Source organism: Acanthopagrus latus, chromosome 7 (genome assembly GCF_904848185.1).
Source record: "Acanthopagrus latus isolate v.2019 chromosome 7, fAcaLat1.1, whole genome shotgun sequence".
In the NCBI taxonomy this organism is placed as follows: domain Eukaryota; kingdom Metazoa; phylum Chordata; class Actinopteri; order Spariformes; family Sparidae; genus Acanthopagrus; species Acanthopagrus latus.
The window spans coordinates 17,151,080-17,167,090 of NC_051045.1; the positions used below are offsets into that span (position 1 = coordinate 17,151,080).

General features: G+C 43.1%; 1 protein-coding gene across 8 annotated transcripts in view; it reads left to right on the forward strand.

The window, feature by feature from the left end:
- rerea (arginine-glutamic acid dipeptide (RE) repeats a) overlaps positions 1-16,011 on the forward strand; it is a 133,660-nt gene that overhangs the window by 87,928 nt on the left and 29,721 nt on the right. For 6 of the 8 annotated variants that reach the window (XM_037103788.1, XM_037103789.1, XM_037103787.1 and 3 more), the window contains 5 exons: positions 2,544-2,649; positions 4,446-4,542; positions 6,795-6,899; positions 12,692-12,740; positions 14,333-14,457. In XM_037103788.1, the coding sequence (XP_036959683.1) occupies positions 2,544-2,649; positions 4,446-4,542; positions 6,795-6,899; positions 12,692-12,740; positions 14,333-14,457 (482 nt within the window). Of the gene's footprint in view, positions 1-2,543; positions 2,650-4,445; positions 4,543-6,794; positions 6,900-9,629; positions 10,049-12,691; positions 12,741-14,332; positions 14,458-16,011 lie in introns of those variants that run through there. The other 2 variants (XM_037103794.1, XM_037103793.1) reach the window with 2 other exon arrangements.

The following is a 16,011-nucleotide window of genomic DNA, read 5'->3' on the forward strand; positions in this document are numbered from 1 at the left end:
CTCTCCTCTCCTCGCCCCCTCTTCTCTATCTCCTTTGCTCTGCTTCCTTGCGCTTTCTCTTTTTTCCCCCCCTTGTTTCATTTCTTTCTCTCAGTAGTGGGTTAGTAAGTCTTTTGGCCTCTCCGCAGCGAGCGGCATTCCCAGGGTTTAGGGCCCAGGAGGAGGGAGGGCAGGGCCATGTTTAGCCTCTGGCAGGACAGACAAAGATGGCTGCCGTTGTGCGGGGCTCAGCTCTCTGCAGGCAGCGTGGAATGCCTCTAATCAATTCAGCATTGTGGCTTCCCTCTTATACGTCCCCTCTCTGTTATTTTCTATGGCAGGCTTAGCAAAAACCCAGACAATACAACTAGTAGTTGGTGCGGCGAGCCTGAGCTGTCTGTCATCCCCCTTCATTTTCTCCTCGCGTTATCTACTCATTTTTCCACCCGGCGTGTTTATGGAATTGTGATAATTGAAAGCTATGCTTCACTCCCACTACGTGCTCCATATGTTGCACTCTCAGTCTTTCTCTCCGGCTCCCTCCCTCTTTTGCCTGAGAGGGCTTAACGCTGCTGTGAACAGCAATCTGCTCGGGAGAGCGGCAGCTACTCTGTAGTGACGAGGATACTGATGATAGCTGAAGTGACATTCGCTCAGTCTCCTGCTTTGGTTCGTTTGGTTGGTTTGAAATAATGCAGGCTTCGTGAATGAGGTGTAAAACTACGAGTGTGTTCGCATCTTTTCCGCCCGCTTGTGCTTTGCTGTTTTTTTGCGTCAGGCTCCATGTTCCGGCTCTGTGAAAATCCCTTTGATTTAGTGGTTTTACAGGCAGAAAATGAAATGTTCAGGTAGCACACTGGCAGCATTTACAGTCTCCTTAAAGTATTAATTATGTATAAGCACCGGATAACTACACGTTCTGCTGTGGCAGGCAGCCTGTTAGTCTAGAAGGCAACACAGTGTCTATACACTGGATAGACAAGAGGTTGGGGTGGGTGGGCCAACTGCTGGGAGGGAGGGAGGGGGGGCATGACGTCAGTGCACACATTTCTTCACACACAGTATGGCTACGTGCTCAGGGGGTCTGTGTCTCACTCCATCAGTATTGCTCTCTGTCGAATAACAAGCAAAAGTGTGTGTGGTTGTGTGTGACGTTGCGTGCACAGTCGTCCAGGGCAGTAAATGCAGCTGACTGACTGCGTGCCAGCTGCTGTTAAACACGTCCAGGCTCACTTACTCACTCATTCCTCCTGCTCCTCCTCCTCCTCCTCCTCCTCCCTGCTCAAGGTTGGAGAAAGGGAAAGAAAATGGAGAGGTGGTGGTGGAGTGGACGGTTGGAATGAGAAAGATGGAGGAGGAGGGAGGGAGGGAGGAATGGGAAAACCAGAGGTGGGCTTGAGGGTTTTAGGGAGGTGATGATTTGCTTGGCTGCGTGTGCTCAGCCTCCTCCCCAGTGACATAACAGAACAATGTACTCGAAAAGGCTTTAAATATCTTTACTCTGACCTCATGTTCCTGTACACACACACACACACACACACACACACACACACACACACAGATACAATTAAAGCCTGGAAGAAAGAGCGGAAGTGAAACGGTCTGTCTTCGATTACATTAGACTTTTTTTCCCTTCTTCCATTTTTTCCATATGCTCATTCCCCCCCTGCTCCACGGGTGGTGTCAGCAGTGGTGCAGGTGTCTCAGTCGGTTAGTGCAGTGCAGCGAGTCCCTAATAAAGATGGCTGGGGCCAATAGGATTGTGTCGCAGTCCAGCACCCCAGCCCGGCAGTCCCTCTAATGTTCTTTCAAACCACTGTGACGGTCAGTTGGGCTCATGTGAAGGCACAATAAATATTTCATAACATGAAATGAAAACAGTATTTTGCCCTTTTCATCCCTCACCTCAGCGCTGGCCTCAGTTTCTACCATTTTCTTCCACCCTCCCTTTTATTCCTCCCCTGTCTGTTTTTTATTGACTGGTCTTGGAAAAGCTGTCTTCTCACCTCAGTGCTGCCACTTGCTGGTCATGTAAAAGATTACAAGCCTTTTGTTGGGTTGCACTTTATCAAAAGGCCAGTGGGTGGCAGCACTTTGAGAGTGTGAAGTCAAAAGCAAGGTAAAGGGATACAGTCGCTGTGCTTCAGTCAACTGTTAAAGCCCTAATAGTATATTAAAATAGTTATTATTAGAGTATTGTTATTAAGTGAATAGTAGACAGAGGACTGAGTTGTAGGAGGCAGAGATTGAACATCATCCGTCCCCCTTATGGTTCCTCTCGCTCCACACTTCCTCCAGCGACGGCCATCCCACTGTTTACTTTATTAAGGCTCTAAATGCTCCACAATCCCTTTTTAATTGACTCGGGCTCTCTGCATGCTTTTTGGCATCAGCCCGTGTGTGAGTCATAAACAGTGCGTCTGCACAGTTTCGCTGTTTGCCAAGAGGCCAGTGTGTGACGTCGTAATCAAACAAAATGATGTCTGTTTATCTTTGTGTGAGATCTTTTCTTCTTTTTTTTTAATCTCCTGCTCACTCGCTCTGTGTCTCCTCTTGTGTTACAGAGTAAACGGGACCATCTGCTGATGAATGTGAAATGGTACTACCGCCAGTCAGAGGTGCCCGACTCTGTCTACCAGCACCTGGTGCAGGATCGCAACAATGAGAACGGTGAGGCTGCTGCACATGTGCAATTTCACAGTACGCAGACACACACACAGAAAGTAAATACACTTACTTGCTCTTTAGCACAACACTTCTCTGCTTCACAAATACACGCACACCTGCCTCGGCTCTCCTGCCTGTCGGGGGATATATAAGAACTAGCTGTGAATTGCATTTCAAACACAAACCAGAAGACGGTGTCCCAGGCAGCCCGAGCCAATCCCATGGCTCTGTGCTGTTCCCCGGGTAACGCTCCTTCAGGCCAGACAGCAGCGCTGTCAAGTGTTAATAACCTGCAGTGTCATGTGGCCCTTGAGCACGCACTCTCGACACCATCAGTGCCAGTGGACTCATCACACTCTAACACATACACATCTACAGGAACATAAGCACCATCAGTGTTTTTAACAAGTGAATATTAAGTCCTGATGACGGCGAGGTCACAAAGGAAAATCAGATTTAACATGGCGTCTAGTGGTTGGAATAATCAGTTGATGAAAAAGGAGTTAGATTTTTTTTACATTCTTGAAAAGGGCTATATGATAAAAAAAAAAAATGTTTGCAATTATTGTGACAGATATTACAATTGTGAAATAATTCACAAACAGTGGAAATGATCATTACAGCATAATAATTTCATGTCTTTATTAAACAAGAACAGTGCTTATAACTCTCTAAATTGAGTGAGATTTTCCCTCATGTAATTTATTCATTGCTTACTAAAATTCATAGTTTATATTTCCTCAGTCCTTCTTTATTACATAAATTGTTGTCCCAGAGTTGTTGACTTAAAAATGTTGGGTGTTGTAAGTGGCTGACCGTTCTCTCCATGGACCCTTTGTTCATGTGCATTCTACATTTGTATTTAGTATTTATTAGGAGCATTGCTCTCACAAATGCTTACATGACCTCTGTTTACTCGGTCTCACATTAGAGCTGCAGCTAACGTTCATTACTTGCTTCATCTTTAAAATGTCTGGAAATTTTTATCAGCCCAAGATGACGTCCTCAAATGTCTTGTCATGTCCACAGCCATAAGATGTTTAGTTTACTCTCATAGAGGAGCAAATAAAACATCAAATATTCACATTAAAGAAGCTGGAATTGCCCTTTTTTTCTTAAAATGTCACTCAAAACCATTTATAAATAAGTTGGCTATGAATTTAATAGTTGACAATTAGTTAATGTTGCAGCTCTACGACACACACTCTCACCTGTTGAAACGTCCTGTTAGCAGTTCTTATCAGCCAGCAGTTAATCACTTGTGTCAGAGGAGGGACTTAAGTTAAGTTAGTCGTGGAGGCTATCAACCAAATATTTTGTATGCTGTACCCTCCAGAAGCAGCTTCGGTGCAGCGCGGTGCTCCTCTATCTGCAGCTCGTCCTTGCAGCAGGGACTCAGGATTATTAGAATTGATGTCACAAGGCCGGAGCGCAGTGGCCACAGCACGCCTCAACTCGGGTCATTTGTCAACGACTAGAGCCGGCTGTTCCTGGTGCTGCTGATGCGTCTTAACCCCCGGAAGGGTCATTTCACTTGAGAACTGAACATTATGTCCTCTCCTCGGGGGACCACACTTTATTGGCTTTATTGAATTATGTGGCATAATATTGACCTCCGCGGAGGTACTTGTTACTTGAGTGTACGCAGAACTGTGCTCATGATTTTATTAGTGAGTTCAAGCAACCCAAACTACTTTATCTCTGTTTCCTCTTTGTCAGAGATGAATGAATGAATGTCTTATCATTCTACATAATGTAGATTTGTATTCAGTACAACGGTGTTTTTCTTCCCCCTGCAGACTCTGGCCGGGAGCTGGTTATCACAGACCCGGTGGTCAGGAGTCGAGAACTCTTCATCTCCGACTATGTGGACACTTATCATGCTGCTGCTCTCAGGTAAACAAACCACTAACGTACCGATATATACAGGCTCACACATGAAAACTGGGAGTGTTATATTCTTATCTTTGGCAGAATATAGAAGCCGAAGTTTCCCACACGTTTCTCTTATCCGCCCCCAAAGGTCCGGGAACATCATAGCTGCTAAGATTGCAACGCTCGCATTTATAGCACAGCACCCCTGTTACTTGTATTTGTGGTGTTTTGTTGCATTCGCCTGTTGAATTCACAGTTGTGGCCTATTTTTAATCTGTGAACAATCCCAGTTCTGTGGCTCTGAAAATTACTTCTTCAGCTAGTGTTTTGTTTTTTTTACTGCATGGCAAAATGCATTTTATTTTGTGACACCAAATACTGTTTTATAACACTCAAACAGACTAATTAGTAACACCATCTGTGTTTTAATGGTTACACAACTTTTGTAAAATACTTGCCTACTTTGATCCCGATTCAGTAGACAAAATAATAACTCTTAAGTGTAATAGGCTATATGTATTGGGGGTATTGCGATGTCGATTCTAAATTGAAAATCGATCAAAATGAACTTTCGCTGATGATCATTGAAATCTAAAGCAGGATGTGCGATTCACCCAGTAATTTTTTTTCTCCATCCCCGCCTAATTGCCTGTGTCCAAAAGAAAAAGGAAACAACAATACTTCAAAGATGATACAGCTAGCTTACAGCTGCCTGCACCTGCACTCTCAGACTCTTATCAAATGTGTATGAAGACGATCACCTTAGTACTGGAACTCCGACAGCGTAGGAGATGTTGTTTTTTTCTCTCGCTTGCTGAGATCCTTCATCGATTTGTCAAACAGGAGGGTTTACTCTGAACAGATCAGGGAAACCGAACTGAGTTTCTTCCTATTGTTTAATCCCTGAAGGGTGGTAATTTTTGTTGAACTCTGACATCTTTAGTTTTGGTTCATATTGATTGGACTTACCTAACCACCTGGGAAAAAGCCAGCAGGATAAAGTCCAGTAATTGTTTTTAAATGTAAATAACAACTAAATGTACATAGCAACTTACTACAACATACCAAAGAATGAAAGAGTCACAGTGGCAATTGCAAATATACATTTAGACAACAATAAAGTATAACACAGGGAGACAAAAAAAAAAGGTCAAACCTAAATAGAAATAGAGATCATCTGAATCAGGTGTCAAGAAGCACCTCAATATAAATGTGTTTTCAGGAACAGTTGTTCTTTCTAGTCTAACTAGCATGTTAGTGCTGAAAAAAACAATGTTGGATAATGAACAATGTCGGCATGGTAATAATTGTACATTGTACGTGTGAGCAGGTGCACCAGGAATACACCATATGTGTAAAATTGCAAAGCCTTAAATGAGACACGTCTCACACTGTCTTACGTTAAAACACTGATTGAAATTGCCGCGCATCAGCTCCCCCATACACACACCTGCCGATGAGCCTCTGATGGTAGTCGCTTTCTCTGTGCTTAATGTCAGGAGAAAGGAATACAGGCTCAGTCTTTTCCCTTCTTTCTGTGTTCCTGCTTCTGAGTCTTTCCATTCCTGTCTGACCACCCCTCCCACCTCTCCCACTTCCCCTTTTTCTTTAACCAAAACCATGTGTGAGCAGCCAAAGCCATGTCTCCCAGAAACCACTGATTTCAGGGCAAATTAGCTGCAGCGTCTCCTACACAAGGCACCCTTTGATTTGACTTATTCTCCAGGCTTTAGATAAACGAGAGGGAATTCCAGTGGGATGCTGTAATGCCGCGGCTCTCCGAAGACAGCCCTCCTTAGCGCCCTTTAATCTTTTCAGGGGGAGGAGGATACAGTTTCTCTGCGAGGCAGCCCAGCACCATATGCCTGTGATGTCTTTTATTTTGATAGACCGAGACACCAGAGTGCTGGAAACAGGAAATGGTATCAAGATGTGGTCAGAGCCTCAGCTCACTGGGGGGTAATTGTGTTGGGAGGGGAGACGCACAGGTTGAGTTCCCGTCCAGATCTCCCGTGCCTCAGCTGCAGTAGACGGAGCCAGGCTGACAGGTTCAGCTGGTGTTTACGGGTTCAGTAGCCGGAGCCTGATGTCTCGCCGCAAAGTCAGCAGGCAGTGACAGGCACGAGATGCCTGCTGCTGTATTTGTCAACTCCAACAGATGAACATCCCAAGAGCTTGTAATTAGGGTGATGTGTGCTCCTGCCAGGCTATCACTTTGTTATGTAGTTGCTGTTGTTGTTGTTGTCTAATAAAGCCTGTCTTCTCTCTTACAGGGGGAAATGCAACATTTCCCACTTCTCCGACATTTTTGCTGCCAGGGAGTTCAAAGCCCGAATCGACTCCTTTTTCTATATCCTCGGATATAACCCAGAGACCAGGTGAGGAGCTTTCTGTCCACTCAGTTCCGCTGACACACCTCACTTATTATCATCCTACTGGCCAGAAATGCTTTGCCATCTAATCAATTATTTTTTGTCCATAAAATGTGAGGAAATGGTTGAAAAATGCCCATTTTAATTCACAAGGTGACGTCTTCAGTTGTACATGTTTATCCTTTTTTTCTTTTCTAAAGAAGAACTGGACAGTAAAACATTTTAATAAGATATAATTACACCATGAAAACACACAAAAATTAATCACATCAGTGTGAGCAGTGAGTAATGATCTTATTGACTGATGGGAGGTTGTGAGAAATTAAACCAATTAAAGACGAGCTTTGAGCCCATATTGTCCAATGAATGGAGACGTAGAGACATCTTCATCTTGATGGTGTTGCACCCAAAGTCGTCCCAGCAGCTTTTCTGATCCGTGTTGTCTCCATACCTGCACAGTCAAAAGATGCAAAGCAACAGAACTAATGTCATGTTCTGTAATGTTTTATATATTCAGATCCAAGGCCTTGGATTGTTGCTACTCAATATCTGAAAAAAACAAGGAAGAAATAAACATTGTTTGAAAGCACCAAAAGGCAAATTTAAACTTTAATCACATACAGCTATCAGGCGATGTTTGCTCTTTTTTTGCCATCGAAAAGCAGTAGCATAAATGCAGATGTCATCATTTGGCTGGCAAATCACAAGAAACCTTGACATGACAGTTCAAAATATCATCCAGATTTATATTGTTACAAACCCACAAAAACACGATATGCAGGCAAAACCCCTGAAACATAAGAGCCACAATCACATCAGCAAAACAAACGACAAAAAACTCCAGCTAAACAAACAAGACAAATCAAAAAACAAACCAGAGGCATAAATACAACTCACTTGTGTGCATTTCGTTTGACAGGATTTGAACAACTCATTTTCAGTTTCATTGCATATGAGCTTTGTGTTTATTTGGCTCTGGTTACACAGTCTAATGATGCTCTCTGCTCATTACTGCTGTCAGTGTTATCAGTTCACAAAGAATGGTCCTAATGTGGTGTAATTATGGAGACTGAGCTCAGGGGAAACCCCCACGGCTTTCTAATTGTTTGGGCGTTTGTTGATATTTGTCAGATTACATGTCAAGCTTGAATTATTGACCTTTCATGTTAAAATTAAGATTAGAATGAAAAGAAAGTCTACTTCTGCCCATCGGTGGTGTTTAAATTCACTTGTTTGATTGTGATGAAGTGCACATGTCACACTGAGGAAGGAAAACGAACAATGACGACTGAGTTCCATTAAGCTGAGTTGTGATGCTGGTGCGGATGTGCTCAAACATTGAGTTTTGATCTAAAAAACAACTTCTTATAAGATGTACTTGGTACATCTGCTCATCTGGCTGCTTATGAAACAATATGAGTTCCAATCCAGTACTAGTGTAAAAAAAGGGGGGGGGGGGATATTATTCTTATTTTTGAACAGGCATATACTATTCCAGGCAGTATTAGAGGCCTTACCAATACTGGTATTGCAGTGATAGACGGTGGCATGAATGGTTATCATACCATGATATGCTCATTAGCTCATCTAGGGTAGTAAATTGGACTATATCAGTGTTAAAAAATATACAAACTTTGTTAGTTTATAGTTCTAGTTTATGTCAAGTTTCATGTCTGTCTGGACATAATACTCTGGGAAATTATATTTAAGTATTGTTAGGGCTTGCAGTAACTGCATTCAGCCATGTGGAAACAGAAAATGTTATATTTACAGAGTTATACACATTATATTACAGGAATAAAATGACAGCAACATGGTTGATTAAGTTCATTACATCTACACAAAACAATGAAGGAACAACAACGCAGAGAAAGAACAAAACAGGGAAGAAGAAGACTGATCTCTGTTTACAAACAGAAAATGGTTCATATGCACTACATGTTGTGCTGATATCTACCATGCACACACACATAAATGTGCACGTGCGTGCAACATTCATATATTTATGAAAGCATACACACAGCCTACATGAATATGTACATACTAAAGAAAGAGGGCTCTTTTTGATTGTTTCCCTGGCCTAAGAAACAGTCTCAACAGATGAGTTTTCTCAGTGTTTCACTTGATTTTGTTTATTTTATGACTGAATGTTTAGTTTGTGTTTGTGAATATTTTCTCCAAAATGAATACATTACATTTCTCATTTGACTTTTATTTAGCATCCATGCACATTCATAGATGCACCATATCCCAACACCCTGACTCATTTTGAGTGGTGTTAGTGTGGTGAGATGGTGTTGGGACAGATGGAGAGTACCAGCAGACATTCTGTCCAGTGGATTTCAGTGTCCTAACTTGTTTTCCTACAGTAGAATGGTGAATATGATCTATAATTTATATATTAAACTATTTCTCCCTTCTGATTCTGATATATATCAGATTTATGTGCATATCTAAACATCATTCTTACTTGCATGGTTTCATTTACTCCTTGCATCACTGATGTTTTGTCTAAAGGACTGGTGGGACCTGCTGGGTGATTAATGCACATGATGATCAGGCTCAATTGGTGATGAGCTCCCGCTGTTACTGTCTATTGGTGGCGTTTGGAGATCCTCACGTGTGTGACAGCTGTCCTTGTTATTGGCACCTAGTGTTGCCGGTTGGGAACCCCCTCCTTCAGAGCCCTGCTGCTCAGCCCTCCTCCTCCTCCTCCGCCGCCGCCGCTCCGCTCGTTTGGTATTCTGAGCGGGCTGTCTGCAGCCTTTGCAATTTCACTCTTGTTTATTATGGCGCAGACATACGAGGAGAGATGAATTCCGTGTCGTGCATGCGTGTCTGCCTCCCGCCTGCCTCCCTGCGCGCGTGTGTGCGCGCCGGTGTGAGGTCGCAGCACATGCTCAGTCGTGTCTGTGGAGGAGCGAGCCGAGCTTGCGACGCTGTACGTGCAGGCTGAGGTCACAGCACAAGCTCAGTGAACACCTCTCCGGGAGCGAGTGCGTGGTTCTCCATTTTGAGCACCTAGAAATAGGTGGGAGAGAGAGAAAAAAGAGAGAGGGGGAGTTCAATTCAACGAGCGTCTCATACAACACAGTGTCAGCACCCAACCCTTAGGGCTCGATGTCAGAAATGGACGATCTGTTCAGTCCCAGGAGGTAGGTGGTCTGCGCTCATGTTCTCGTGCTGCTTTCTCGCTCGCTGTCGGTGCGTCTCGTTCGGTCCGGACAAAAACAAGCGTGCCGATGTGTGCGAGCTGTCTGCGTCGCCGTCGTCATGTTTGTTGTCTGTGTTTGTGTCGGGGACGAGGGGGGAGCGAGATGTTGTGCACATTGTGTCAGCGGCAGGAGGGTCGAGCTGCAGACAGGCTGTCATCGCAGAGAACGGAGCGTTACGAGTTTATTGTGCTGCCATAATGGAAAAGGCTGATGTGTCACACCTTCACCGACACGCTCTCCGGTGCATGCACGGTGTTCGCTGACGCATCTGTCCGCTAATTATGCTTTTGTGACGCTTGTGAGACCCGCGTGAAAGCCGCCGTGGCTCCATTTTGCGGCTCCTGTTTACAACCGGGTCGACATGGCGCACGGAGCTCCGCCGGGCTGCACACAAGGCTCCGCCGGCTCCTCCGCTCCTCGGCGACCAGCTGCCATGTGTCCACGCGGCTCGTCGCGCCACCTAAACACCACCGAGTCGGGTTTGTTTTGCCGTGCTGCAATTATGTCAGTGTGCCACAGTCTCGCGCTGCGATTGGCTGAAATTGATGGAGGGGGGGCGGGGCCACCCTTGATTGCACGCTCTCACACAGAAAGTTGACCAGACTGTCACGTTGCTGTTTGGGTTTAATAAGTAAGCCTGTAATCATTTGACAATACTGTGTACTAATGCAGAGTTAGATGTGAACTGTGTGTGTGTGTGTGTGTGTGTTGTTAGGCAGCAAGCCTTGTGCAGCTTATTAGAGGAAAATTAACCCATTATTAACAAGAAGTCAGATAAGTTTGAGATGAAGCATTTTAAATCTTCAGCAAGAGTCAGAAAATGAAAACACTAGCCTCCTTTCTTTTTACCAAAAAAACAAACACCATCAGTATTTTTATTGGGTCTAGTCCTAGCATTAACGCGGCCTCTGCTTTTATCACATCCTTCCAAATATTGTTGCTCAAGTGTGCGTGCAGCCTTTATGGAAACTCCTGAGAGCTCCCTGCTGTGATACATCTGTATTCTGCCTCCCCTCTCAGGGACCTGTGCAAGCATTCCAGCTCGAATGTCTGCTCTCAGGTATTTGCCTGAGTAAAACACGGCTGTCCTCAAGACTCTGCCGTTTGTTCTCATTCTGCTGCGCCGGCGCTCATTTGTCATCCTTACAGCCTCCTGCCAAAACCTGGCCCGACTGCACATCGTCAGGGAACGCGTTCGTAGAACTTTCTCTCAGCCGGCAACGCAGACCAGAGTCATGCTCGCACAGTTCGTTCAACATTTTTCTTAGTTAGTGGACCACATGCGGACATTCACCACTGCAGATTGTAAAGGATAACGAATCAAAGTAGTTGTTTTTCTAGCTAGATCTGTGCTGCTCAACTTTCGGGCAAAGAATGGGACAGGAAACACTGCTTAAAGTAGGCCTCAAGTGTTACAAAGTCGTTATGAAACCTTTTTAAAACATAGTTTGAAGGGCCAATGACGCAGGAAAAGACCATATTTTATCTTTATCGCTACCATTCCTCGCTCTGGTCTCTCGTGGTCGACCAAGTTCTGATCGCTCTAGCTTTTATGTTGTCGTCTGCTCAGAGTATTTGTGTTTCGATGTGTTCTGGAGCAACAGACGGTCCTGGCAGGCCCGGGGTCATTTACCACAGCTTAAATTCATTTTTTTGTTTTTCTGGCCCGCGCTGACACGGTCCGTGCCAGTGCTTCTGTCAGCCATAGTTCACGACAGTATATGGATTACTGTCTGAGAGGAGGAGGAGGAGGAGGAGGTCTGTTAGGAAGGAGCAGAATATGTAGCTGTTGTTGGGTTTAGCGGTTGGAGGACTGTAAAGAGACCAGACGGGCTGTGGCCTCTCAGGTTTCCGCCAGGTCTCCGTGATGGAGTGCGAGCTTCTCCGGGTGCAAATCACGCTGACAGATTCTGGGCCGCCCCGCGCTCGCCTGTATGAAAATCGGCACTGTTACCTAGGCAACAGGGGGAATGGCTTTTCAAAAGGAACATCTTGTCATTTTCTTTAATCCACTGCAGCTGGAGATCCGAACACTATTATTAAATTGCAGTTGCTATGGCTACCAACATTTGTACCGGCAGCCGTTTCAGAGGCTCTCGCCCTGCATATCCAGAGCCAGCTCCCCCACCTCCACCACCGCCACCTCCTCCTCCTCCTCCTCCTCCTCCTCCTCCTTCTTTTAGGGAATTCTGTTTTATTGCTGCATCCACAATATCAGGCCTGCAAATGTGCCCCGCTCAGCTCACTATGCAGCAGAGAATATTCTGCTGAAATCTTTATTTGCTTTTCAGAAGAAAACAATGTACTTTTCCCTCACATGACTTGGAAGATTTCCACAGCAGAGAACAAAGCTTGTGTCCCCCCACACTGTATTTGATCGTGTCCAGGTCAATACTTGTCAGTTTTCTGACATTTTCTTTGTAGCCTTAGTCCCTTCTGACACCCAGTTGTGACTTTATAGTCTTTGCAGTTGTTCAGCGTATTCAACAGGCGCTATGCTGGCAGATTTTATTTTCCAGCCAGCTTTGAAATGTTGCCAAGAAAATATTGTGTTTCAATCTGCTTTTCTTTGTCTCTTCTCAGGCGACTAAACAGCACACAAGGGGAAATCCGAGTGGGACCCAGTCACCAAGTAAGTCATTTTACAGCACACCATCAGCCGGTGAACAATTCCTCTCTCAATCTCATAAATGCCATTTAGTCTGATTCATGATACGGCTTCATCCCTCAAGATAACTAAATCCAAACAAGATGTGCAATGGCACACTAATGTGTTTCCGTTCAGGTTTAACTCAAAGTTTCCAACAAAATAACTGACGCTGCTGAAAATTACAAGCTAGTTTGGTCTTCACTGCAGTCCTGTTCTTATGACATGTATGAAAAGCAGAATATCTAAAATGTTCAACCTAGATCTAAGACAAAAAACACATCTGTTATAAGAGCCGCTAATTTGTCAAAGTTTGCAACTTATGAGAGCCCAAACAATTTATCTGGAGGCGAATATTATTGGCCAGAATTAGAATATATAAGATTCATTGGTTTCGAAGTATATCTTGTCAGATTTGCACCAAGAGCAGAACTTTTTTTTCAATTTTATAATGCAGTAAAAAATGTGTATAAAACGTGTCATTTATACTAAATTCCCAGTGAAGTTAACTGTCTCAGTGCTCTGATGTCATTATGGAAAGTCTATTGTTAAAAATATCCTTCTTCAGATCCTCAAAAATGTGTTTAATCCAGCTTCTTGTACTCCCTGAAGTTGGTCCATCAACCCCAAAACTCAAACGACTCAGAACACTTGGGCTCTAGTTTGCATTAAGTTTGCATGATAACTTACAGTAACATTTGCCGGCCTGTGAAACTGCACTGTTGCCTCATGTAATAACTTTGTATATCCACACACAAATTTGCTTGAGTTTAAATACTAGAACTGGACTCACTGAACTGAACTTGGGTTGATGCCAATATTAGCAAGTGGAGGCACAATATTTTACAGTTTAACAGTTAACTTAATTGCCCAAAACAACAGAAGTGCACTGAAACCATAAACTTCACCGGTAAGTTACGTTTTAAGATGATATACTAAGCATCTTTGTTTTTTATGTTTTGTTAAAAAAAAAAACAAAAACAATTATTAATTACTAATAATTGGCCAATACCAGTTATTAGTTATTAAGGGGTTACTTTCAATATAAGTAAAATGTATTCATGAACTGTACTAAGGTGCAGTTTTAAGGTATTTTACTTACTTCACTGACTTAGTCACTTGGTGGGTGCAGACAGAGAAAGGATCAGGCATCTGAGCCAAAGTAACACATTTTTGACATTAATTTATTTTATGGTCAGTCTGACTAAAAAAAAATCTCCAATGTCTGTGACAATAATAAAAGCTGACTGATATATTGGTCTGCCCTAAAAAGTACATCGGGACGCCATTCATGTTTCCACTGTGTTTCCATCTATAAACCAAACAAACAAAAACACTGAGCATCTTGAAAGTTGAGTTCATCTGCAGTGCTTCGTCACAGAAATCCATCCAAGTGCCGCGGTTCTGTGTCGTGTAAAGATATCGAATCCTTGTGACAGTAACTTGTCGCCCCGTTCCGCCACTCGGTGAAGAGTTGATGACAGGAGGTTGAAAGCTGATATTTCTTCAAGCTTGCATCTATTTGTAGTGTGACACCATCTGTCCCTCTCCTTCCCCTTCTCCCTGGAACTAATTAGGCCAAGCTCCCAGAGCTGCAGCCTTTCCCCTCTCCTGGTGGCCAGGCCGTGACCGAGAATGAGGAGCTGGTCTGGATGCCGGGGGTCAATGACTGTGATCTTCTCATGTACCTCAGAGCCGCAAGGTGAGCCCGGAACACTAACACCAATAAGGTCAAAGATTACATAGAATGAATATGTAGCACCAAACTGTCCCTCTACTCACTGTTTTGATATCAGAGTATTGTTGTAAAAACTCAGCTCTTAATGATATACAGACCTTAAAGGACAGCTGAGGCATTCACCCTCAACCCATGAACCTGTTTGAGGCCAAAGATCAGTCACATCAAATGTCTGTAAATGTTTGTCGTCTCAGCAGTGGTATCTGAACGCTACTTACTAATGTTACACTTCATCAGGTGTTGTGTCATGGGATAAAATCCTTCATCAGTGCTCCCTGAGATGTTATTACAGCGAAAGTGATACGTGTTAACAGGTTTCTATGTTCTGTTGATGTCAGAGGCCCGGTCATCATTAATCACCACCTGTCACAATGACAGGCGTAAAAATTTTGTCAGGTCTTTATTTAACCATCATTATTTTTTTTATTTGATTGCTTACCAATATTTCAGAGATTTATATTATGTTGTATTTATGTATATACTGTGAATTACAATGCACTTTGAAGGTTTTAGAAGTTGTTTTTCTATCCGGCACAAGCATACAGAGAGCATCACGTGTGCTTTTTGATGATGACAAATTATTGCTTGAAGCGTAGTAGATATGTTTGTTAATGTGTGTATAACATGTTTATTTGACATGAGGTTCACTGCAGGAGACCTAGAGTTAAGAAAAAAAGGCCTCTGCTGGTGGCCACATCAGGTCCTGCTACCATAATATAATCTCCCTCTTTTATTTTCTCCTAATTAACAAATCATCAACATGTATCAAGCATCAACATGTTTGGCACGTTTACTTCTGAATTAACAACATATTTGCTAGTTTATTTTTTTGTCAAATAACTCATCAGTAAGTCGGCTAATGTTGCAGCTCTGCTCCGTTTGTTACCAAGCTATCTAGTTTATACATTTATTACCAAGCTTTCCATAAACTTGTACTATAGTTGCCTCCGATTTGAATAATTTGCCATTTTGTCACACACTCTTTGATTTCATGAAGTCATGTCAGTAGCCGTATTACAGCACAAGCAGTGGTTTCTTGTCTGCATACCTGAAAGAAGTCATTAGCATATAGTTGTCAACACTTTTACATGTGTCTAAAGACAGTGACTCTTAGGATGTTTCCTCTTTTTTACCACAGTTTTCTTTAGTGATATTTATGTTGAAATTTCAAGTAAATTCTTTTTATAACAGACAGTTTAATTTCATATGTACAGAATGTTCATTTAAGGGCTCATTGCACACACACATGCATTCTTGCTGTTGTGCACTTTTAATTCGTTTTGGCACTCGCTGGATGAGCAAGAACAGCTAAATTTTATTTTGAATACAATTAAAACACGATATACTACTCTAAAAGTGTTTGATTGAATTTTTCCCTGTGGTTTCGAGTTTAAAAAACAAGCAAGAATCCCAAAAAATCACTATATCCAATCACAAAGGATTTTGAATCAGTACCCAGGTGATTGTGATATTTATCAAATAGGCAGAAGGGCGTATGTCCCCAGCTCTAATCTCTAC